Raw genomic sequence first — 26,321 nt, 5'->3', positions numbered from 1 at the left:
AGGTCTTCGGCCACTATGGTATTTCCTTTCGCTACCTTACGGAGCTTGTCAAAGAATAATTGGAAGAAGTCAGTCGCATTATCATTAGGTGCGTATATTGCTGCAAGGGTTATAGGGTTCTTGCGTATGGATCCTGTCACTATGAGGTATCTGCCTTCCTTGTCACTATATGTTTTATCCTTAATGAACGGTATACGGTTATGTAGCAAGATGGCTACTTCTCTTTTTTTAACCATTGCAGAGGAAAGAAAATGTACCCTGAAGTCTTTGTCAAAGTATTTGGGACAGTTCGTTTTAGAAAAGTGTGTCTCTTGTAGAAATAAAATTTCTGCCCCTTTGCGTTTGTAGTCTCTGAATGCGACCCTTCTTTTTGCCGGGCTATTGAAACCCTTAACATTATGGGATATAAACACAATTTCCTTACTCATTGGGAGCGGTATATCGGACAATCTGCATCACACTGCTCGCATCTTGAAGAGCAATTGTACGTCTGGAGTCACGGCGCTCTCTTACTTCCCAGGTCTCTCTGCACTCGCCTGTAGGGACAAAGGGGGGGGGGGACACACAAGGGGGGAAACTGGGGTATACATAGACACAACACAACATTTAACAACTTTCACCAGTACTCAACGTCCTCTCGACACCCTCCTCACGTCGAGCCCACCGCCTTTGGGTCCTCGTTCCCTGCACAAGCTGTCCAGTCTTGTGTTGGGGTGTGTTACTCCTCCTCCAAAAGTTCTGACCCAAAGGGCTTCGCTAGGGCCATGAAGACCTCCACTCTTCATCCCCAGCGCGATGCCCATGCCGACTTCTGAGCAGGTCTCCCTCCCCTACTCCCGCCCCGCTCTTGAACTAACCTTATAAAAAGGATAAAACCAACTGATCTAACTGAGGATAACCTAACTCCCATTTCTTCAGGGATCCCTTACGATGTTGTTCCCACTGTATTCCACTGTGCTGTCTTCCGATTACTCCCTTCAGCCCTCTCCTGCTACTGGGGTATTAACTGTCACCTATACTGATTTAAGTGTCCCCCTCCATCCAGGCTTGTAGGCATGTCTGTCCGCTTCCTGACTGTTGCCCTCCTCCTCCTCCCGTCTACTCCATCTGGCCTCCCTTACCGTCCTGCTCTCAACCTATCACCTTCCTGAATTTCTCCACTTATGGTTCCACCTGCTTTACCTTCTAAACCTCTCTTTGCTTCTGCCCTCCTCGCCTTCTGAAGGTGGTGCATCCCTTCCCTCAGCTCTACCATCTCCTAACCCTATCACCTCTCCATCAAATTCCCTGTCGCTCTCAACCTGTGGGACCTCCTCTAGCCCTCTCCTTACTACCTCATTCTACATCCCCCGACCATCAACGTTCTATCAGTAACTTGCTCAACCATCCATATCACTTCCCTGGCCTCCATGTACTACCTTTCTGATACTTCTTTCCTCTATGACCACCTACCCGTGCCTCTCTACCTTTGCCTTCCCTTTCCCTCATCACACTCTCTTCTCCACCCGGTCTCTAACCCTCTTTGCTCACCTACTTACACTTCCCCACTCACTTCCTTATCTCCTTCTACTCTTACCCCCCCTCCCTACCCCATACCTTACTCCTCATCCACCCCCCCTTCTCCTCTTCCTTTCAATTCCTTACCTCGGCTCCCCCGATCCACATAACCTGGAATCCAACTTTCAATGTCCTATAATCCTAACTTCCCCCTACCTTTCGCCCTTACCTGTTCCCAGTTATCTTATTTTGGGGATTCTCCTTAAGTGACTATCCTACCATCTAATTCCTAACTTGTCCCCTTATGTTTAAACTGCTAAGCCTTCTCGTGCTGCCGGGACTTATTGTGGCATCTCCGTAGCCCTTTTCCAGACTTTCGCCGCTACCGCCGGCTGTCTTTCTTGTTGCCAGCTAGCGTCCGAGGCTTCGATCAAACAGGCGCGCCACCGCCGCCTCTTGGGTCCTTCTGGATTGTCCTTCTTAACGGTTGACGTCATCATTCTGCGTCTTCTGCGTAACCACTGCTTGCCCCCTCCAAGATGGCGCCTGAGCTGTCGAGTTCACCTCCGCTTGGTGACGTCCTTCCGAGATGCCGCCATTTTGGATCCTGTGTTTCGCCTGAGCGGAGGTGTGTGCGCCCTCTCCCGCTTCCCGCCCTCGCCTACCTTCTGGCTCCTGCGTTCCAGCTTGGTCTCCTGCTACCTCGTGTATCTGCAGCGCCATCTTGAGCAATGGATACCATCCCTTGGGCACAGGACGAAGAGGGAACCTTGCTCACCAGTCGTGTTCCGTGATTTCTTCCCCAATGTCCAAAGCAGGTAAGCATCAGCATTATATTCACAGCTTACAGTGTCTCTCCGGTCGTGAGGGTGTAGCCACGTGGGACCCCTTCTTCATGCGAACATTGGGATTAGGTTGAACCTTGCTAGCAGCGTAACCGAACTGCTGCGTAACTTTAAACTGGGGATGCGTCCCTTAGACCCTCTCTTTTTGTGTTCTGGGGGATCTAGGGCTTTGTGACCAAATGGGATCTGGGGGTGAGTTCTCAGGCCCTGCCTCAGCAGGGGCCTCTCCCAGGCCGAGCTTGTGTAGGAAGGCGGGTCCTTCCTCTATTTCTCTCACCGTGAGAGCTTTGCCTCCGCGGGCGACAGAAGGCCGAAGGGAAAGGTCCACCTATACCTGACCCGCTTCTCCCTCAGTACCTTGGTGATAGGCATCAGGTTTCTCCTGCGGGCGAGCGTTACTGGGGACAGGTCCTGAAAGATTGTCAGCTTTGATCCCTCAAGCTCCACAACCGTTAGGGGTCTAGTTTTTTGCAGGACTGCTTCTTTCGTCCGGTAATAGTGCATACAAAGCACAATGTTCCTAGGTTGATCATTTTGGAGCGGTTTAGCCCGTAGGGCCCTGTGACATCTGTCCATAACTAGGCATTCCTTTGGGGTGTCAGGGAGCAGTGTTTCCAGCCACCTTGAGATGTAGTCTTCACATTCCAGCACACTCTCCGGGATCCCTCTGATCCTAAGGTTATTCCGTCGATCCTTATTCTCGGAATCTTCCTGACGCTCCCTGATCTCGTTGATTTGGTCTTGAAGGTCTCCAGATTTTTTGTCCTGCCTCCTGATTGCCCTGATAGATTGATCCACTTTAGTTTCTAGGACGCCTGTTCTTTCCCCCAAACCGGTCACCTCTTTCTTTAACGCTCTGATCTCTGCCTGCAGTAGTGACTTGACTTCAGTGTATAGCCTCGTGAAGTCGCATTGCCTGACCGGCATTAGTGCTTGGCTATCCAGATCCTCTCATCCCCATCGGGCTCTGTTCCGATCCAGCATTTGAAGCGGGCGCCATTTCTGAGCCTGCACCGCTCGGCCGAGCTCTACCGAAATACTCCGGTAACCCCTTCTTTATGGTTGTTTTCGTGCCTTTCTTTGACATCCTGGTTGTTGGGGGATATTCTGGTGAAGTTTGGGTACGCTTTAGCTGCTAATAGTGTGGTTTTGATTTCGTTTTATTTAAAGCGGGGCAGGGAGCATGTGGTTTAGACGACCATACTCCTTGCCGTCGTGCATGCGCCTCTCGTGTTTTTTTCTTTTGACTTCCTGACCCTACATGTCAAAGAGAGGATTCCTGTCTCTATAGTTGTCTGAGTTGAAAGATGATGGCGAGACAACCTTCCCATCCCCCTCCCCCAGTTTATGTCTTCCCCCTGATATATCAAAACAAGTTTTTGGCAGAGTGGTTGTGCCTCATCCCTCTTCCCCCATGATGGGGCTTCCCCGGCCGCAAAGGGGGTGTGCGGGGGAAGGGGGTGGACTATATATCTAATCCCCTCCCAATGTTTGTGTATTTGTGTACGTTGTATTATTCAAGTATATTATGTTAGTCTTCGTTTCCATATCAGCAATTCACCATGTAATTTTCTTACATTTCTATGGTTGGATGCCTGTGATTGTGGGGACAGCCTCAGGCCCAATCACCTAAAATACCCACCGGCTCCTCATCTCCCTCTACATGCTGCTTCCATTTTTTTCCTTCGTTTTTTTCATGAAAAAGAGGAGGGGTGGGTGGTAAATCTGTCATTTTACTGCTAGCAATTGAGGCTTAAAATCTTTAACCCTCTAACTGAACAGCAAAAATGCCTTAAGTGAACTTAGCTTATTTGCAAACGGCCGGCGGCTGAGTGTCCAGCGATGGAGCGGCTGCAATGAAGGGTCCCTTGGCAGCATCGGCCAAATGTCCGATTCAGGAAAGTCTGGGGTGGAATTGGGGTTGGATAATAATCACCCCCCCCGTCATTCACAGGCATTCAGCCTTCCAATTCTTGTGTGTGTACATACATTAAGTAACGATTATTAGCAATTGGTATGGATTTATTGAGTTAGGACCCTTGACTTTGCTCACCTAATGTACAACATGTAGGGCAAATGGTGGGAGGCTGAAAAGTTGTTACATTCTCCGATCAATGGTCCTCTATTTCACAATATTTTCAACCTCCTATCAACATTCATTCAAACCGGCTGTGAACTTAGCCATATTAGCAACAATCCATTTGGCATTCTGTAGATTCCTAAGACCAGGAGAGTTTACCATCTCAACCAATAGCAACTGAATGTGCTGCCGCCGACTCAAACTTAACTTGTCAAAAACAGAGCTCCTTATATTTCCTCCTAGGCCTTGCTATTTCCACTTGCCCCTTCTCCATTACTATTGGCAGTACCATCATACACATCATATCACAAGCACGCTGCATGGGTGTCACATATGTCTCCTCTCTCACATTCTCCTCTCACATTCAATAGAAGAAAAAAATGTGTGATGCTCTCAAGACAATTGTGTAGTTTGAAAATTTTTTTTATAATAAATTGGAAGACAACCTGTTGATATGTACAGTATATGTCCTATTGGATCAGGTAAACAGCTATCCCACAAGGCAATGAGGTAAGGATAGTTACCAGTTGATGATCCCTGGATATTGATTGAGGCAAAGCTGGAACGGACTCACTTGGGAAAGCAGATTCCACGATGAAAAGAAAGTCCTTGTAGATATCCAGCACCTCCAGGTTGAATGTGCCTCCGTTGTAGAAATCTTCACAGACAGGGAGAGGGAATTCATTCATACTGTTACTAAAACCTGTTGATTTGTCCTCACAGCTGAAATGCTAACTCATGCCCTCATTTTCTCCCATCTTGACTATTGTAATCTTCTATTGTCTGGCCTTACTGCCTCTTATCTTCACCCCCCTACAGAATATACTAAAGCTGCTGGTAGAATCACTTCACTCTCTCCTAAAACTCTATCTGCTTCTGTCCTTCTGAAATATCTTCCTGGCTTCCCATTAAATTACAGTACCTACACAATTCTCATTCTCAGTTAACATACTACACACCTCTTTTACTTTTTATATTGTATCTCAGCCGTATTTTCTCACTATATCCCTGCTCACCTCTTACATTCTGCTCAATAATGTAATCTGTCTTGCCTTTTTTTATTTAAAGCCCTCTTCTGTCTAAAACCTCTCTCACTTACTGATATGCCCTTCTTCTCAATATCAACCAAGTACCTTCTCTCTCCGTGTTAAAGCCTGATCTCAAAATTTGCCTCTTTTACAAAGCATTTCCTTGCATATGCTCTTGCCATAATCCCCTGTATACCCACTTACCATAACACCCTGGGCCTTAGTGAGCTACTGCAGCTAATAGTGCTTCTTATTTCTGATCACAAATGTGGCACAGGGGCTTTACTTTGGTTCTATGCTAAAGTTTTTCTATCTTGTACAAATTCCGTGTTTTATTTTGTATTGCTGGTAATTGAATCCAACCATTGCGTGTTGGGATTGACAGATAAACCCAGGTCAGTGGTAAAGGATGATTCATTCAAGCTCTTAATGTTTTCTCTTCCCTAAAGAATAAAAAATATACACAACCCAGAATGCTTTAAAAAGAAGGGAAAATTAGTCAGATTGAATCAGTACACCCCACCAATGTGGAATTGGTGAGTAGTGCAACTGTGTGCAATTGAAGTAGTGCTATAAATGTTGTTTAGAAGAACTCAAGAGACGGTAGTCTTGTTTGTTTATCAAGTGGACTCCAAAACTCTCATGCCAGTCTCTTTGTACTCTTCCCATTCTTTTTTTTAGCAATCTCAATAGGGATCTTTATTACTTGATCTATACACACATAGTTCTTATATTACTCTCCTTGTGAATCCCATTGAACAATATTTACAAACAACTAATTGCTCATTTCTGGTGGGTTCTCCCAATTTGCTGTCATTGTCTTGCCCATTCTAATAGGAAGAATGCAGTCTTGCAGGATATATCTGATTTGGACAACCACATCCTGTAATTATTGATAGAATAGTCTATGGAAAACAGGAACCTCTTGCCACATCAAATAACTGACAGCTGTTATTCAAAATACTTTACACTGGCTTCAAAACTGAAAAACAATTGTCTTTGATAAATTTGGTTCCGTTTGGTTTGATTATTACCACTGTTGCCACAGATTTGAGGCCACAAAACTTCAATAACGAAACATCCACAGGGGACAAGCATACAAATCCCAGGAATAAGTATTATTACAGGAAATACAAAAATAATATAAACTATCAATGCAGCAATTGAAGACTCATTCATATACCTTTGTCCGCTGCCACCGATGTTATATCACCCTGAGAGCCCAGGCTCTGGAGATCACGATCGAGAAGTAAAGTAGATTGCGCAGGCAATCAAGGTGCCTCAAGAGATCCAGTTGGAAACTCTGACCTACTGTAATGTACTCTGTGTTTGATAATAATAATACCTTTATTTCATATAATGCTGTTCTCCCAATGGGACTTAACGAGCTTCGCAATGACAGTATAGTCCGTGATACAAAGTTTTTTTTTTGCAGGCACAGTCCTTGCCAAGTAGGGCTTAAAATCTATATTTTTGGTGTCTGAGGCACAGGGAGATAATAAGACTTGCCCAAGGTCATAAAGAGCTGGCAGCGGGAATTAAATCAGGTTCCCCTGATTCAAACTCTGTGTCGTTCTTTACATAGTCAGTGTTTTGACTCACTGAACCACTCCTCCCTAATAATGTAGGACTATAGTGCACATATCTATTGCATCAACACTTTGGTTCTTAGTTCATTACTGTAATGATGGTTTGTTCTGAAACATTGTGTATATGAAAAGTATCAAGATGCTTCTTATAAAATTGTACATTTGCTCACTATCTATTTGGAAACATAATGTTCACATAATAAACTACAATATTGTTAGTTTTACATTGACTTATTGAGATACTTTGCACCCTGTAACAATACTGTATTTTCAGCAGAAAAGTTCATGATTTGGGACCCTTTGTCCCAGCTAAATTTAACTATTTTACAGCACATGTTCTAACCTGATCTTTTTTGACCTTACATCAACTTCATATAATGTCGAAAGCAAAAAAAAACTGAAAACATAGGACAATCTGATAAATATCCTTTTCTTGACTCCAGGCAATGTACATACTGTTGTATATACAACAATAAATTCTCTTTATATAAAATGAGACATATTACTCTACTAGGAAAGGGCTGCTAAATTACCCTTGGAACATTTGTTGTGTTAAACAAATATAAACCTCTTGTAAAAGTGCCTGCTGCGGTATTTTATCAAATAAAGAAATGGTGGCAATTTGAGCCTCTGCAGAGAAAGAAAATATATTCTTGTCCAATTGAGAGCTAAAACTGACAATCATAAACCTAAGAACTGGAAAGCAAGGTATATTAATCAGTTTCTCACAGAAATTGTTGGAAACATCATAATCAGTGACAGAATTGCTCAGATTCAGTCATTGGGGGCGATTCACTAAGCAGTGAAAACTGCTTTTAAGTATGATAAATGGCTCTTAAGACCGATACTGCCTGCTGCACGATTCACTAAGCAGTGATAACAGTGCTTTATCGGCCGTAAGAGAAATTTTTTAAGCCCCCAAAAAACGTGAAAAGAAATGCTTCAGATCATGCAAAAAACAGCAAACGCAACGTTTTTTGCCAGTCAGCACGATTCACTAAGCAGTGATAAGTGAATAGTACTTTAAAAGCATGACAGATTTTTTCACCAGCTACAGGCTGGCGCAAAAGAAATAGAGCCATTAATAAAATCATTGTTTAAGTTTTTCCACCACACAATTAATACAACAGGCCGGCAGGTGTCCCTGGGTGATCCCCGCGGGAGTCCGGGGCCCTCGGGTGATCCCCGCGGTAGTCTGGGCCCTCGGGTGATCCCCGAGGTAGTCCGGGGCCCTCAGGTGATGTACATATAAATGTATGTTATTTTACATATACAGGTTTTTTTTTAATTTTATTTTTATTGTGATTGCATTTTTTTCCACACATTCATTGCAAATGTATTTATGTATGGGCCTTTAGGGCTATAAATACATATAGTAAGAATCAATGGTTGTTTTGGCAAATGCCTGCTTGTATGTATTTTAAATGTATATTGGTTCTCTGTTTTTAAATTTGTATGCGATTTATATTGCATATTGATGTAGTGTTCTGGAATTTGTGGTGGTGTTTTAAATTGTTTATTTCTGGGTTTTGATTGGTGTTTGCTTTTTAATGCTGGATTATTTTTTGACTTTTGATTTTGAATGATGCAGTTTATTTAGATATTTATTTTATTTATTCATGGTTTTGTTTTGGTATTTTAATTGTTCATTCTTTATTTTGGATTTGATTAATTGATTGGTGATAATTTTGTTCTGTTTACTTCTTTATTTGTTTTTATTTTGAGATTGTTTTGAATGCATTTAGATCTTGTTTGTGATTTTTTTTTAGGTTGCCCATTGCCTGGCATTGTGTTAAATCATGCCCATATTATATGGTGCACGATGTACCCACTGAGCCATTCAATTGTTTGATTGGCATTAGTAATGTGTTCATTTTGCAATGTAATGTAATGTTGTTTTATTTGGGCCTGTTTTTTTATTCCTTCACCATTTCTTGCTATAGTGGTAAATCATGCCCATATTATATGAGCATGATGTACCCACTGTACCAATGAATGGGTGAAGGTTGGGTTTAGTTGCCTAGGGTGGTTAGGCCTCCTTGTTGGGTAATGGGAGAGGGTGGGTTAACCCCTTAACTACTATAGCGGTTACTAACCGCTCAGGTGATTAAGGGGTTAGGGGACATTGGATTGTATTTTTTTTATTGTTCTGTATTGTTTGTGGCAACGGAGGACATGGAACGGTGATGAGAATGAGGACGGCCTTCATCGTGGCCACCTGGCAGGGGTGAGTGCAAGTTTTATTTTATTTCTGTAGCTGAATGTTTTATTTTAAATGGGCAAGTGCACTATTATCCATATCTGGATAATAGTAATTTTGGCTATTACTGTACTGTATCTGTTATGGGGAAGGGGGTGTATTTTTGTTCCCGCGTCTGGCTTCATTTTTTATTGTGGGATTACAAATTTACCAATCGGGCGCAAAAGCTCACTGCTTGGTGAAACGCCCCCATCGTTCTTTCAGTTGAGTACTTCTTCAAACACTAGAGATTTCCAGTTCACCTCTGTGTGGGTGGCCGTAAAGTGACATGCTGTACTTCACCCAACAATATAGTACAAACAGATCATTTATGCAAAATGATTAGGTATGAGTATTGCAGTACAACTTAACACCTGCTAGCAAACTTCACATTTTCATAGCGTTTTGATCCAGTTCGTTTAACTGTATACATCCTGTGATTTGTAGTCCCACTTTTCTAGGTAAGGAGAATAAATTATATACATCGAGCAGGCGTAACTTTATTCCCTTTGTACATTGTAGGAGGATATGCTGTCATATTCTGCATCAAAACTGTCCTTGAATTCTATGGAAACCTTGGGATATTCTGCATTGTAACGGATATGTTGTGTTATCTGTGAGAGCAAAGTCACACACCATACAGTATCTCTATATGAGTTCAATTTGGTAAATGTAAGCACAAATTGCTAAACATTAAACAAAATATTAAATATTGTGGTAAATTAATGTATTACATACAATCATTTTTGTTGCAACTCCAGTACATATTTTTCAGTGGGGTTGCGTCATTCAGCAAGTGTATATTTAAAACCAGCAGAACCATGTGAATAGAATATAAGTGAAAAAGAGACCTATGTGGTTTCTAAAGCTCTGTACACTATAACTTCATCTATAGAGAACTCTCTTGGTAGACTATTAAAGGGTATTCACAAATCTGATCTAAAATAAGGAAAGCTATCAGACTACACGTAAGTAGATAATCTGTTACTTGTACACGTGTCAAAAGCTACAATTTGATTTAAAAACTAACAGCATAGAAAACATAGGTGTTGATTTGGAATTGTACTGTTCAATAGATTCACATGCAGTTTTAGCTTTGGGTAATAGGGCTTGAAGTCATTCCTGGAGATGTGTTGACTAGGTGTGTTGGTGTAAGGGTTGGGGTGATGTAATGGTGGTAGGTAGATAGGGTTTAACCCCATGTTTGCCAAACCTTACTAGCCTCTTTAGTATGCAAGGGGCATGGAGGTAGTGTGGTGGCAAAATTATATCAAACATTTAGGGGACTTTAGTTGCTAGCTAGTCATGAGTTGCCCATAGCTATGCTTCACACTTGGGCTAGTATTAATCATTGTTATTTTTCTGTTATAGCGCTGACGATGTACATAGCACTCTACATATAATTTTAGCAGGCATGGCTCCCTGTCCCATAGAGTTTAAAATCTATGATTTTGGTGCCTGAGGCATAGGGAGATGAAGTGACTTCCCCAAAGTCCCAAGGAGCTGACAGCGGGATTTTAAGTAGGCATCCTTGCTTCAAACTCAGTGTTGTTGTTGTTGTTTCCAGAGTCCGTGCCTTTACTCTGAGCCACATCCTTCAACCCAATGGATTAATATTCTGAAAATGTGTTACATATAGATATAATATATTTTTATCATCTATTCCAGGTTGTTTAGGTTATCTAAAATATGTGCATTGTGGCCATTATACATGCAAGATAGGCTTATCAGCAGCTTGAGGTAGGTGATAAATATTGGTGTTAACGTTGGACAGTAGCCCGATAGCTACAGATACCAGAATTTAGTGAATAGCCCATCAATACTCATGAATAATAATTCTCCATTTACATGCTTATTTGCATTAACACTACCGCCAAGATACTACTGTGGTAAAATACAAGTTATTACAACTTTACCTCATGCAATATGGCTTGAATAAATAGACCGATTTAAGTGGACAAATACCTCCAATTTTTTAAAAATTTATCTTAATTAATCTAGGCCTAAATTGTTAATTTCCCATCCTTTTTGTACAAACACTAACTAGGCAAAACTCTTCCCTCCCACAAGCCAAAATTCACAACTTCTGATTTCTTCATAAGTTTTCTTACTGCAGTATGTGACGTCTTTCTGTTCAAGACATACAAAATAAAATTAGCACAGCATGATGATGAAAACAGCAGGGGTTTAATAATAATAAAATGGTTCAACAGAATCATTATATATCCGAAAGATAAAGTCATAACCTGCCATTTATGAACACATGGATTTCTCACATATATTTCATGCACCAAATAATCACAGGTAATATGTTTATATGTACATATACATACAGTACGTGCCTATACACTCATATGGGCATTCGCGCACATTGATATCCAATATAAAGTGCCGTTGCGGCAAATGTACAATTTAAACATACACCTAAAGATGTGTGCTGTTCAGTAAGGAAAGGGTAGAAAACAAATTGATTAGCTGAAATAAGATCAGATGGAATTGATATTCTTTTTATCAGGTTGATATTCGAGCTCTGCTTGTAGCTGTATCTATTGTACTGTATAATTCCAAGACAACACCTACGCTATGTGTGCCGTGTTATCTTAGTTTTTGTTTTTAAATGAAATATTAGCTTTAGATACTTGCTTCAGTAACATACTCTCTTCCAGTGATTAGTCTGATAGATTTCCTTTTTTAAATAAGTTTAGTCGAAGGGGAAGGAAAATGCATATACAGATGCAGCCACCAGAATCAGATCATTTGCCTGGGTAAAAACGAAGGCCTGTAATATAGTGCATGCGTGCGTGCGCTACAGTGCACGCGCATCAATTAGAATTGGCTGTGTTAGCCAGACGTTTCTATACTGGGGGCGCACGGCCATGAGCGGTGGCGTGGCAGACCAGGGAAATTACAATAAAATTTTATTTTCGCGCCGCTGCTGTGCCGCGAACCAATCACAGCGTGGCCTAATGCTGTGACATCAGAGTCATGCCCCCCTAACGCACGCGTAACCGATTGCAGCCTACAAACTAAACGTGCATGCCACGTGCACGCGCAATGCCGGTTGTGCCCCGCACGCGCAGCAGCAAGAATTATAAAACAAGCCTAAGGCATCTCACAGTAAATGCCTCAACATTTCTGTGAAATTCCCAATGGCCCATCGGATTAACACAGCCGGGGTCCTTGCAGTTCCATTCAGTTTGAATGGGACTGCAGGGACCCCCCACTGTGTTAATCCAATGTACCATAAGGCCTCGGCCAGGCTCCCTGCTGGCCTGCTGAGGTGCGCTGAGGCTCAGGGAAAGCGGGTGCTGCCACCGGCTACCTGGTGATGTCTCAGAGGCCCTCTTCTGCTAATGTGCCGCCTGAAACGCGGTTACCTGTATCTCCGGTAATGAGCGTAGCGTTCTGTCGCAAGCTGCTAAACAAAGTATCTGACACTGTGCTGGAGGAGATTGAGGCTGAAGGCTAGATCGCGGTATTCCTGCCGGAGTGTCGACACATCATACCCGAGTGGTGAGAACAGCCTTCCGGTGTGAGAGAGAGCTTCGCCAACCGTCCGTGATGACATCAGAGGCGACCCTACCCGAACGAAAGACGTCTGAGGCCCCGGAGGATCTTCGCGAGGTGTTGGTGGTGCCTGCTACCGGCTGGGAGATTCACGAGACTGCATCAGTCCAGCAGAGCGGTGAGGATACATCCGATCCACATGTTCCTGCAATGGCCACAGCCCAGCTGAACGATGAGGGTGCTTCAGCCCAGCTGGTTCCCATCGTTGAGGTTTCCATCTTGGAGGTACCACCACCCTTCCGGTGCAACCGGAAGTCGTCATCGAGACTTCGTTCACCGGGGCGGATACGGAAGTCATGTCCTCCACTCTGGTGAGTAAGGCCGAGGCCAACCGTTTCTTGCAGCAGTGTCGTGACTGAAGCAAATCCAGAGATCGTAAGGCCTCTAAGGACCCTGGCCACCACAAGGTACTTACGGTGATGGTTTGAGGTAGGGGCTAGATACCTGAGACATTGGGACACAGTTCTGACAGTAAGGCCTCACCGAACGTTACCCAGGACACTGATCATTTACCTAGGACAATAGGGTGTGGGAGGGGTTTGACGATGATGTACCAAGGGGTGGGATGTCAGTTTATACTATGTCTTCACGGGATGGATCTGTAAATCTGGCAGTTCCAGACCCCCATCTGCAGTGGGTTCAATGCGTGATGACTGTATTGATATGCCTAGCTCTAGTGTAAAGAAGGTAGTACCATGGTGGGATCCAATGTTTCAAGGATATGTGCCGCACATGAATAGGATTAGGTTTCTATTAATGCACGGCAACACAGTGCACTGGTGGGAAGAGGGAGAATTTACCCCTGAAGAAACAGCAGAGGTCAGGGTGAGTGGGGTGTGTGTTCTGTGCTCTCCCCTTAAGGGGAAGACTGTGTTCTGTGCTGAGCCAGGGACCTGGCTTAAGGCCTTTCCTCAAAACCTCAAAATTGTCTTTAGTCCACGTTATTTTTTTCAGGCACAATGCAACAATTCAGATAACAGGCAGACAAATGAAAGAGAAAAGGACAAATAAAAAATTGTGTAATGCATTTTCTCACAAACACTGTGTGATTCTCCACTGTCTATTCCACTGGTCCTTTTCATCACCCGGTATCTGGGTGATGTTTGAGAATAAAAGCAACAAAAGAAACACATCACGCAGCCTGTCTGTAACTCAATGTGTCTCTTTATAATTATGTTACTATATACTCACTGGAGACAGAGGGGGCAAGGGAATCATGGGAGTACTGAGTCATAGGTGTCAGAGGGGCAAGGGAGTCATGGGAGTACTCTGCCACAGGAGTCAGAGGGGGCAATGGAATCACGAGAGTACTGAGTCACAGGAGTCAGAGGGGGCAAGGGAGTCACAGGGGGCACTGAGTCACAAGAGTCAGAGGGACAGGAAGTCACAGAAAACACACATACACACACACAGAACAGAACAAAATAAACACACCTCTCTACAGCCCATGCTGCTTCCCCCTCCTCTGCTTGGCCACACCCCACAGGCTCCTGACACCTCCTCCTGATTGGCTGCTGCAGGGTAATGCAGCTAACCAGGATAGAAGAAAGTTCCCTGCTCTCTCCCTGTTCTGTAAGATGGGGAAATCCCGCGGCACCCTTTTGATCCTCTCACAGAACCAAAGGGTGCCGCTGAACCCCGGTTTGAAAACACTGCTCAAGAAGACGGAAAATAATTTCCTACTGCAATGCTTCTTTCAATATGAGTGATTAGTCCACAGGAGTACTCCTCTGACATTGGATGAAGGATAATGTAATAATTGGAAACTACTTTAAAATACTAATTAAATTATGTAATGAAAAAATTTAAAAGGGATATATAACTATACCAGGGACAGTCCGTTTAGCCTCCCTGCTGTTCTAAGTCAGTAGACCTCAGTGTGGAAGGCTCCTGTGGGTGGTCTGTCTGGCAAGGAGTGGATCAGCGTCTCTCCTCTCCGTGTGCACCCACGATCCTTGACAGTCTCGCTGTGATGACATCACAGGCACCATCTCATCTCTTAGACCAGATCCACTGCTGCCTAACTGTGTCTCTCAAGTCCACCCTACCCGTTTCACAACACAAATGGGTTACTTCCTCAGATGTGATCCTGAAGTTGGGCTATCAAGCCTTCTTCCATACCATTAAATTTAACCCTTTAAAATACAATTACTCCTAAATGATGACACAACTGCCCAATAATTGGTCTGATAGGTTGAGATAGACACAGAAAGATTAGAATATGACAAAGGACAGATAATTATCGCTACTGGGTGTCCAATCTGAAAGCATGGACTCCCTGCAGCATGACCATGGCAGACATTATCTCGGAGCCACTGCTTTTCGCTTTTCCAACTGCGGCTCCGCAGACAGTAAGTATCCTACATCTGTATGTTGTACAGAGCTATGGAATCCACACAGATCTCCTTCTAATGCAAAAGTAGCTAACTCCAGTCCCCAAGGGCCACCAACAGGTCAGGTTTTAAGGATATCCCTGCTTCGGCACAGATGACTCAATCAGTGGATCAATCATTGACATTGACTGATCCTTGAGGAGTGGAGTTAGCCACCCCTGTTCCCCAGGATCCCTAAAGGATTCCCTGTAATTTTCTGCTCATTTGAAAATGGTATCAAATACAGAAGAATTTACAATGTATCTGATTTCAGACTCACTGTTAGAGGGGTTGCGGTTCCTCAGAATTTCCCTTAGGGTTCAATAACCAAAAAAAAAGTTGGCAACCACTGCACTATAACATCCCACCAAAGGGAGTAACCAGGGGAAATAAAACTGCCAACAAATATATATTAGTAATGCTTATACAGTAGGTGTTAGACTTTTGTTAAAATAACATTTTAAAAATGGCATCAGTCACGTTAACCCCATAAAGATGTCACTGCCATTAGTACACTTCGATCCTAAGCATAACTGCCTCATAAATGCACATTGTTAACCAGGATTGTTTTTACCATATATACCATCATAGTAGTACAGTATGTAGTAATAGACTGATAATACCAAATAGGAGTAACTGTACAATATATACATTGTGTATAGTTTATTACAACGAGAGTAAGTAAATAGAGTTACAGAGGGCAGTGCAGGCATGTTTCAGTTCTGCAGGACTCACAAATTAGTAAATTCAGATGTCTTTCCAGCATTCATTAAGAATCTACCCATATTGGAGAATTTGTATTGATATCTTCAGGTAGAATAAAACCCCCAGTTCTTACATTACCCCTGACTTCTTTAAATCATCCTGCCTGAACTGCTGAGAAGATGACACTTTTGTACATATTTGTCTACTCCTGCAGAAGAACTATTTGAAATGTCTGTAATATATTTGTTACTGGGTCGCACATCTGCAGACAATCTTATGGTATTTGTGGTATTACTGCAGTAAAGTAACTTTTTGTTTGTGTGGTTCTTGGAAGGTTTTTTTTAAAATGAGTTTACATTTCTATGTAAATAACTTTTTCTAAACCTTCTGTGTGTCTCGTAATAAATAGTGGATGTATTATTGTGTGTAGCTTATTTCTGGATGCTTTTCATTCACATAGGTTACATATTGAGCAGATGCTGTAAAGCTATGTAGAGTCATAAAAATCAAACAATTGAATTTTATATTAAACAGATTCAATATATTTTTTGAAGAGGTCACAGAACAATGAGAGTAATCACGATATAGCCTATCTGAAACCACAAGTGTACTGGTTGATTAACTTATATTGCAAATACTGTAAGTACATGTATGTATTTATTTATTTATTTATTTATAACTGCTCCTTCTTTGTTGCAGCTGCCTGCCCAGTCCTGTGTAGTGGCAATGGACAGTACTCCAAAGGAACGTGTATATGCTACAGCGGGTGGAAAGGAGCTGAGTGTGATGTGCCTAGCAGCCAGTGCATTGATCCATCATGTGGAGGTCATGGTTCTTGCATTGAAGGGAACTGTGTATGCTCTGCAGGTTTCAAGGGAGAGAATTGTGAAGAAGGTACATATATTTTCAAGGCTATATGTTCCATAGTGATGGTGGAAAATAACTGAGACTAAACTACAAGGGAACAAAGTTTCTGATGTAAAAGGAACTCTGGTTTATAGAATGGAAAAGGGGAGAAATCCTCAGGCGCGTTGTTCTGCTTGTGGCTCCAGGACATATATGGACGTAGAAAATAAAAGAGAGAGAGGGACCACAATGAGGAAAAATTCAACATACATATATACCTTGATTTTTCATTTAAGGGGAATAAAGTAGGGGAGGAGACACACTCACACTAGGTATCTGGTCTTGGTCAGATGACTACTCCTCTGGGTGGAGGGTGGGTTGGGGGTGAGGGGAAACCCCCTGATGACGCCTCAGAGAATAAGGAAAAGGGAAAAAATAGTGTAATAACGTTTAATACCATACAAAAAATAGAGATTAAAAACTCACAAGCGGCCAAAAGTTTTTGGCATAGGGAGGAGATAGATCCAGACTCCACAGAGTGTCCCTCTCAGAGATGGGTTGTCATGTGTAGACTGTTTTCCAGTTGATAGTGTCTTCTGGATAGTGCGTAGAGTTCAGCAAACGGCAGGGAGGGTTTCCAAACGCCTGTGCACGGGCTGGGTCCTCCTCCGTCTGTTTTCTTCTCTGCACACTCCTTACACAGCCCCCGTTCCTTCGCGCATGCGCATGCGCTCCCGGCGAGATGCTGAACACGAGGCAGGAGATGGGAGAAGAAAGCAGACGGAGGAGGACCCAGCCCGTGCACAGGCGTTTGGAAACCCTCCCTGCCGTTTGCTGAACTCTACGCACTATCCAGAGGACACTACCAACTGGAAAACAGTCTACACATGACAACCCATCTCTGAGAGGGACGCTCTGTGGAGTCTTGATCTATCTCCTCCCTATGCCAAAAACTTTTGGCCGCTTGTGAGTTTTTAATCTCTATTTTTTGTATGGTATTAAACGTTATTACACTATTTTTTCCCTTTTCCTTATTCTCTGAGGCGTCATCAGGGGGTTTCCCCTCACCCCCAACCCACCCTCCACCCAGATGAGTAGTCATCTGACCAAGACCAGATACCTAGTGTGAGTGTGTCTCCTCCCCTACTTTATTCCCCTTAAATGAAAAATCAAGGTATATATGTATGTTGAATTTTTCCTCATTGTGGTCCCCCTCTCTCTTTCATTTTCTACGTCCATATATGTCCTGGAGCCACAAGCAGAACAACGCGCCTGAGGATTTCTCCCCTTTTCCCTTCTATACAAGTATACAGAGGTTGGCGAATCACCTCTGAGAGACTCGGGCAGCAGAACTGCATTGTGTGAAGGACTACAGTCGCGTATCGAACAGTAGGATATCTCTTTTGGCGCAACTTCTCTATCTCCTTTAAACTGGTTTATAGAATAATGTTATGGGAGCACATGTAGGCGCCTATGTACATCAAATAAATGTATGGTTTATATAAACAAATTTTATAGGCTTTATGAGAGTTTCAATTGTGACACACTTTCTCCTTTTATGGGGTGCACAGAAACATTATAGTATGCCAAGCACAGTCAATCTCTGTGCACCAAAAAAAAAAAAAAATAATAATTGACAAATTTCTGATTAGTACGTAGACGAACACAAGCACAATTTAAAATACATTTTTTTGTGTTCCACGAGATTAATGGAATTTAGCACAATGTTAACTGTGAGTGTATTGCTTCTCGTCATATATGAGAATATAGGGGGCAAGAAATATCAAACTATAAGCTATCGTTCTGCAATCATTTAAAATGTTTCTGAGGACAGAAACAAACAAGTTTTGCCCCACGACTTAAAAATATATTTTGCTGTAAACTTGAAACTCACAGACACAACACTATGAAATATTACTAAACTTGAACTCATCAACCACTAGGGCAAAAACATTTCACAAAATGCATTCAAAGACAGGCTATTCAATTTGAGGTTTGAAGATAGAAAGATGGGTAGATTCTTAACAGTAAAACATATGGTGAATGGCAAAATAACCGTATGCTTAGTAGAACATTTGAATACATTATACACCGATGAATGCCTGCAAACAGTGAATGTAGACATCAGTAATTTAGAGTGCACCAGGACACTTCTGACAATGCTACTTTAAATTATAATTATATGGAATGATGAATCACTTCTTATGAAGTGTGCTGTATTAAGTGAAAGCCTGGATCGAGTCCATATATTCAGTAGCATGATATTGTAAAAGGAAAACAGTATTCAAAATAGTACTGTAAACAGCATGTGTATAATTCTGGCTTAAACTAGATAAATAAATTTAAAAAAAGGTTCAATTAGTGTTTTATACCACTTTCCGGGACACAGTTTTGGCAACCTTACAAAATGTCCAAGTAAACAAGCAAACACATTCTTACGCGTTACTATAAAATGGTGCAATTTACTGTATTGATTAGTCTTCCAAAAACAATGAAGCAGTGTCATTCACATGCCCTTATCAAAGTACAAAATGGAATTGGAAACTCTGAATCAGCAGTATTTTTTATTCAAGTTAGCTTTTTAGTTTGGATATTCATCACAGCTACGTTGTTCCAACAATTTACCTGAAATAGCAATGGCACGGAAATCAATATGATCCATATTTTTTGCTGCATAAACACTGTGGCTCTATTAACAAATTTGCAAAGGAAAATGAAATGGAACATTTGTCAGATTTGGTACTGGGTCGCAAGGGGGACATAAGTGAAATTGACAAATTAGGTTAACTTAGTGCTGTTGTAGTCGTCCGTTTCATGGTCAAGTCATTTTTCAATGACATTTAACTTCATAAATGTAATTCATGGTTCATCAGAGACTTCAAGTACATATTGTTCAGAAAACTCCAGGACCTCTTTTTTTTTATGCTTGTGGGATATAAATTGCATTCACTACCCTTTCTTTAACAAACCTATAAGAGCCACATAACTAAATGAGTTCTAATGTTGACGTGTGGCTGAAGGCTTTACAATTTATACAGTAAAAAAATACTCACTTTTAAGCTCCTCGATCGTACAATTTAGACATATTCATGAAATCACAATGGATACTGGTGATACTACAGTAGCTCAAAAATGAGAATCCCCTTGTGACAATACTGTAATACCACAGCATTTATGACATAATGTCAATTATATGCATGCAGCTATCAAAAGTGAGGCTTGCTTATAAAGAGAGTTGGCTAATATGTAAGTGAGCTGAATTAAAACATGTGATGCAGTTGCATTAAAAGATGACACTTGGCTTTATGTTTGAGGCAGATATTTTTCAGAGTAGACACAACTCACAAATAACCTAAAATTTGAGCCTCCCTCATGGAATGGGACATTTTGGTTTTGGCCATCTCACCGTGACTAAGTCCTCGTGGCGATTAGACACCAAGGGTCTATCCACCACAGCCGCAGTGCCACTGGACCCTCTTTAGGGGTTTCAGCGGTTAGGATAAGGGGTTCACTTTAGGGGTTTATAGTAGTTAGGATAAGAGGTTACCTTTAGGGGTTTCAGCAGTTAGGTTAGGGGTTAACTTTAGGGATTTTAGCAGTTAGGCTAGGGGTTAACTTTAGGGGTTTTAGCGGTTAGGATAAGGGGTTTTAGGGTGTGGTCTTAAGGTGTTTTAGGGTATGGGGTAGCATTAGTATTAGGAGTTAAGATTAGGGTTTTTTAGGGTAAGGGCTAAAGTTAGGGAGTTACCTTGGTGGTGAAGTGGCCAGCGGCTGAGTGTCCTGGTGGTGAGGTCACCTGTGGCAAAACGCCGAAGTAGATTTGGTCACGGCAGGAAAGACTGTGACCAAATGTTCTATACCGCTCGCTCATCCCTCTCTGGTTATAAATAAATGAATCACCTGACAAAGGGAATTTTTACCTCCCCAAAACGTTGTACTTACCTTTTTCTCTCCATATGACATAATAAATAGCCCTTCATGCTCAGATTTGGACACTATTTCTGTTGTGCTGCTACTTTGAATTACTGTCTGACCTATTCATTAAATGAAGCCCTAAATATTCTCAGATGTCTTAGAACACTGTTGTGGTTCTTTTTTTAAACTTTCCTCTGTGTGCATTTTTAGGTGATTGTTTGGAACCAACCTGCTCTAACCATGGAGTTTGTGTGAATGGAGAATGTCTCTGCAGTCCAGGTTGGGGTGGCCAGAATTGTGAACTGCCAAGAACACAATGTCCAGATCAATGCAGTGGACATGGAACATACCTCACTGACACAGGTCTGTGTAGCTGTGATCCTAACTGGATGGGTCCTGATTGCTCTGTTGGTAAGAAAAATATTTCTAACTGTCTTTCAATGAATATTGCAATGAACGGTAAAAATAAATAGCTATTGATATTATAATGAATGTTAAAATTTCGATAACAATGTCATTATTCTCTTCTTTGTAATGTGTCTAAGGACGTCCTAAAAACAAATATCCATGGCAATGCATGTATCATGATTAAATATTGTTAAATATGCTGTATCTATACATGAACATTATCCGTACATACACTACAATATAAGTATATCCATACCATAATATAAAATGATCAGTCATACATAGTAGATATTAGATCGTAACATTGGCTGAATTTGTAAACACAGTAGATTATTCCATAACAGTGTTTCTCTTATTTGCTGTTTTTCCAAAGCACAGTAAGCAGTGGTAGATAAAGATCTGCAGCTTTATGTTCCATTCTTTGCTTCATCTTAGTTCATTCTTTACTTCAGCCTCTTGCGTTATGTAAATAAAATAACCGGTGTAGGAGTTTGGATTATCCTTGACATCACCCCATTAAATGGAACTAAGGGCTAGATTCAGTAAACTCTGCTAAATCAGTGCAAATAACCTTATGTTACCTAAAATGGGAACAGCCGTTATTTTTGTTTTTCATTAAGGTCATTGTATAGTTAATAACAATGGACATAATTAAGCTCATTAGTGTTAACATCATGTTATTTCAGGATAATATTGCGGTATCTTCCACAAATGAGGCGTTATTGTGGTCTTTCCTTTCCCCCATTCATAAAAAGACGTAAGAAGTAGACTAGACCACTTACCTACTCATAGAACCATTGGTACATGATTCATAAGATTTAGAAATCCCTTTTAATGGTGGAAGCATCTACAATGTATTCTTCTTGCTGGCTATTACAAATAAAGGGTCCTGGTGTGTAGAACTAATACAATATGTTGACATTAGCCATGCGTGTCCATTTTTGTAATGTCCATTGTTGCTTTTTATGTTACAGAGGTATGCTCAGTGGACTGTGGCACTCATGGTGTTTGTATTGGTGGAGCATGTCGCTGTGAGGAAGGGTGGACTGGGGTGGCATGTGACCAGCGTGTTTGCCACCCTCGCTGCACTGAACACGGAACTTGTAAAGATGGAAAATGTGAATGCAGAGAGGGCTGGAATGGGGAGCACTGCACCATTGGTAGGCAAACGACGGGCACCGAAAGAGGCACATATTGCTTTATTTTCATACAACATACTGCCAAAATTGCCACTGTGTTTCGTTCCATCAAGGGAGTCAACATCTTACAACTGCAAAATATTGCAAAATCCACTTGAATGCACAGTTCTACAAATTGTTCCTACACGTAGCTGTATCGCAACATACAACAGGTTCATTCTGTACCTGTTCTGCAAATTACTGCGAGATGAAAGCTTACTTTAGAGTAAAGGTTCAAGCAAATGACCGTATAAAAAAATATATATTCTAATAGGAAATATTTTTTATTATTTATTTTATTGTTTGTTGATTTTCTCTGAAGTCTAAAGGCTCCAAATATGTAACTGCACACATTCAACGTGCATTGAAATCATTATGACAGCAGTTGTGGCAGACCTTAATGGAGCATTCCTTTTGGCAATGAATCATTTCTTCTAGTCTACTACTTTGGCCAAGAGCTTGCTGGCCTCTAAATGTAAACTGAAACTGTTTTTGATCAATATACTTGAAAGCATGTTCTTAATAGAATTGTTGACACTAAAGGAGTCAGCAATGTATTGACATATTCTTTATTGCATTTTTTCGCTATCTGGCCAATTTTGAAAAACAAGAGAACTTGAATATATAATAGTACATTTCATTGGACCTATTTTAATATTACAAAATTGCTGTACTTGACAGTTTGAAACAGTACAAGTGGCCTGCATGCAAGAGGGCGTGATTAAGTAGTCTACCTACTGAGTTCTAGAAACCATTTAAAGTTTTAATACCAGTTGTTGTTTTTTTAACCTACTGTATTTTGAACCAAGTTTCCCACGGGCATTATCCTGGTTGTTCTGAACTACTGCAACCCCACAGTTTCAGACACATTCAACATTACAATTTTTCACCTCCTGTTTCAGAATTAAACAACATAGTTGCTAGTGATCATAAGAAAGTAATGAGAAGAACCACCTGCCAGTCTTTGAGTCGGGGTGGGTCATAGTTAGAAGTGCTGTGTCATGACTCCTTTCGACCTACTCACTTCAATTTTTGCGTTCCCTGACCCGTAGCCACTACTGTACGTCATGGGCCTGTCACTTTTTTTTTAAGCTTGTTTCTAGGAGAGATAGAGTTCTGTGCAATGCTATCTGCCATGCATGGAAACAGTAGAGGAGGACTTCTCTATTTCTGTTACAGTAATCAGTGATATCACAATCACGTGATTATGATGTGTGGGAGGCGCCGTTGCACTCTGGCGCCATGTCCACTCCGGCACTGAAAAGGTTAAAGCAACAATCCATGCTGATCGTTTTTTTTTGCATTTCATATTTGATATTTGATATTTTTTCAACCGGGATTTCCGTGCATCTATTTGCTGTTGCTCTGTTGATCTTGTTTTACCATTCTGTTGGTTTCTACAAGCTCTAGGGTGGGATTGAACATACAGCACACAAACTGATATGCGAGAAGAGAAGAATACACCTTAGAGCACGGGTTCCTCAGAGGCGGTATGGAGATTACATTCCTCATAGGGCCTGGGTAGGTGTTACTAATTATTTATCCCAGCCTCTATTATTATTCAAACTGTTTGGATGAGACTCCGAATGCTTCTTCTGGAGAACTCTGTGTGCAGAGGGGTTTTATGATACTAAAGGTTGCCATGGTAAACTCAGAAGCTATAGATTAAAAAATGATTTTTAACAATTATTTTACTCTTTTTTTTTTTAAGCGCAGGGCATGCTCTGGGGGTGAGATGCTAACAATATGTGAGTTAAACTCATATAGGCTTCTGCAGGGGATTGCTGCTTTAAACAGACTGCAGTGTGTCTTATGGTACAGCACTACTTGGTAAATATGTGACTCAATATGGACCATGGACTTTTCTGGCATATGATTAAGTAGTAGACTGCTTGCTTCCTATGCTGGGAAATAAATGAAAGAAACACATGAAATGGCAATCACTGTAGACTTCTGCTACACTGGTGAAATCCCAGATAGCTGGCCAGAAAACAACCTTTTGCAAAGAATGTAACTGTAATTTACCTTCTTAAACTCTTCTAACAATGATAATTACCAAGCTCTGACCACCTTCATTTTTTGGGAATTGAATTACAAGTTGAATTTCTTAGGGGCGTGAAGTGGTGAAGGGTTTGTCAATCAAGTGTTTTCTTTAGCCTTATCCCACCATGTACAGATGTAGTCAAGCTTACCGTTTGCATTGCTGCGGTTCCGCGACCACAATGATTGCGGCCTGGAGTGGATTAACACTGCAAAGGCATCCGATGCAAAAGCATGGACCCTCCGGAGCATAATCACGGCAGACACTTGTGACGATAGCCTGCCACAGGTATTAAAGGTTACACAAATCACGGGGTTGAACTGAACGAGTCTTAGATATAATAAAGTATATTTATTCCTTTGGAGAGGTGAACACACGAATAATACAGTAACAAACAAGAAGTACACTTACTTTGGGGTTGGGGAATGAGAAGTATGAAGCATAGCAATTCTCTCGCAATCAGGTAGCATTCAGATGATATTTTGAAGACCAATGATAAAGGGGAACAACAGTTTATAAACCTTTTGTGCCCTATCCTTAACATTGAGTACCGTGGATTGGTTTTCAATTACCTCTAGCCACTCGTTAACGTGGGAACACAATTTGACTCATGCCTCCCTGCTAGTTGGTACATGCGCATTAGAGCTCTGGGGTCTCATTTCTATAACCCCTCCTCTACATCAGGAATGCCAGCTAGTCTACCAGTTTGGGATTCTGGCAGGATATTCTTTGTTTGTGAGGTGTGAAATGGAACACTTGAAGACTGCTCTGGTTTGAGTAATCTCCGCCCTTATGCAAACAGTGGAGGTGACAAAATCCTTTGAAACATACTCAAGTCCTAGACATTGGGTTGCCTTTCTGGCCATATGCTACCCTGGTATGCTGGAATTTCCTCTGGGTTTTACCCATACCTCGAAATACAGTATGCTGGATAAAACATGAACATATTAAAATATCCGGTTCCTTTGGGTCCAGCAGGTTCAAACTCCCCAGTTCTCAATGCCGGAACTGGGACACCCTCTGGTCCAATTTGCGACTTTCTACGACCTTAGGAACCGGAGATACACAAATACACTTAAAACCGTTTCACATTTTAATACACAAAACTCCGCTGTAAATGAAATCACGGTTTTTCACTAAATCCCCATTTAAAACAACGGGCTTCGGCGCCATAGACTTTCAATGGCAAACCGCCGCCGTTGGCGGCTATGGGAATCCCCGCCATAGACTTTCAACGGGGCGATGCCGCCGTTGAAGTCAATGGGGTTTTTCGGCCGTAGCCGGTCAATGGGGTTTGGCCGCCCTTGGAGTCTATGGGAAAAATCCCGAACTTTCAAGGGGGTCCATCCTCCGTCGGGTTGGTCCAAGAGGGTCAAGGGTGGTTCTGCAGCGATGCCGGAGCAGTGGCTACAGATACCCCAAACCCTGATCCTCTGGGCCCTCCGGAACCGGAGCTATGGATTACCAAATTTCAGCTTTTGACACTTAGCCATTTTCCTGAGCTGTTTCTGCCGCCGCCATTGGAACCTATGGCGCGGCCCGCTCTTCTCGGTTCGACCCTTATCGGGGGTCCAGGATACGGGGACCCGGTGGTGGTCGAGTGGGGGGAGGTCTAAGAACTAGGGACAGAAATAATTTTATTTGTAGGGGCCCTAGAACTGTTTATTCCCACGCCACATGTCGTTGAACTTGACTTGTAAGTGATCAAAGCTCTCCTATTGAAAATGTATCCGCTTTGCGGTTAAGCGGTTTGGACGGCAGCCAATTCGTTCCTGGAAAGCTCTCTCGAGGATTTCTCCATTGAAGTCAATGAGCCCATTGACTTTCAATGGGAAACCGCCGCTCTCCCTCTCGGACGCCATCTGCTGGTCTTCTCAGGAACCGGACTCAACAGCAAGATTCGCCATTGAAATACATGGAGTTCCAATGGCGGCCATGGGAGCCTGCAAAATGGTGCCTGAAAAGGCGGGAAAGTTACACAAAGGGCTATAATCACTATACAACTATTAAC

At 42.0% G+C, this 26,321-nt stretch overlaps 1 protein-coding gene across 8 annotated transcripts in view; it reads left to right on the top strand.

Annotated features, from left to right (window-relative positions):
- The window catches only part of TENM2 (teneurin transmembrane protein 2), a 2,373,952-nt gene that overhangs the window by 2,176,026 nt on the left and 171,605 nt on the right, over nt 1–26,321 (top strand). For all 8 annotated transcript variants that reach the window (XM_075601896.1, XM_075601894.1, XM_075601892.1 and 5 more), the window contains 3 exons: nt 16,622–16,816; nt 20,894–21,094; nt 22,066–22,251. In XM_075601896.1, coding sequence (XP_075458011.1) covers nt 16,622–16,816; nt 20,894–21,094; nt 22,066–22,251 — 582 coding nt within the window. The remainder of the gene's footprint in view (nt 1–16,621; nt 16,817–20,893; nt 21,095–22,065; nt 22,252–26,321) is intronic.

Source organism: Ascaphus truei, chromosome 5 (assembly GCF_040206685.1).
Source record: "Ascaphus truei isolate aAscTru1 chromosome 5, aAscTru1.hap1, whole genome shotgun sequence".
Lineage (NCBI taxonomy): Eukaryota > Metazoa > Chordata > Amphibia > Anura > Ascaphidae > Ascaphus > Ascaphus truei.
The sequence above is the reverse complement of the archived record's forward strand: the minus strand, read 5'-3'. Positions and strand labels throughout refer to the sequence as shown.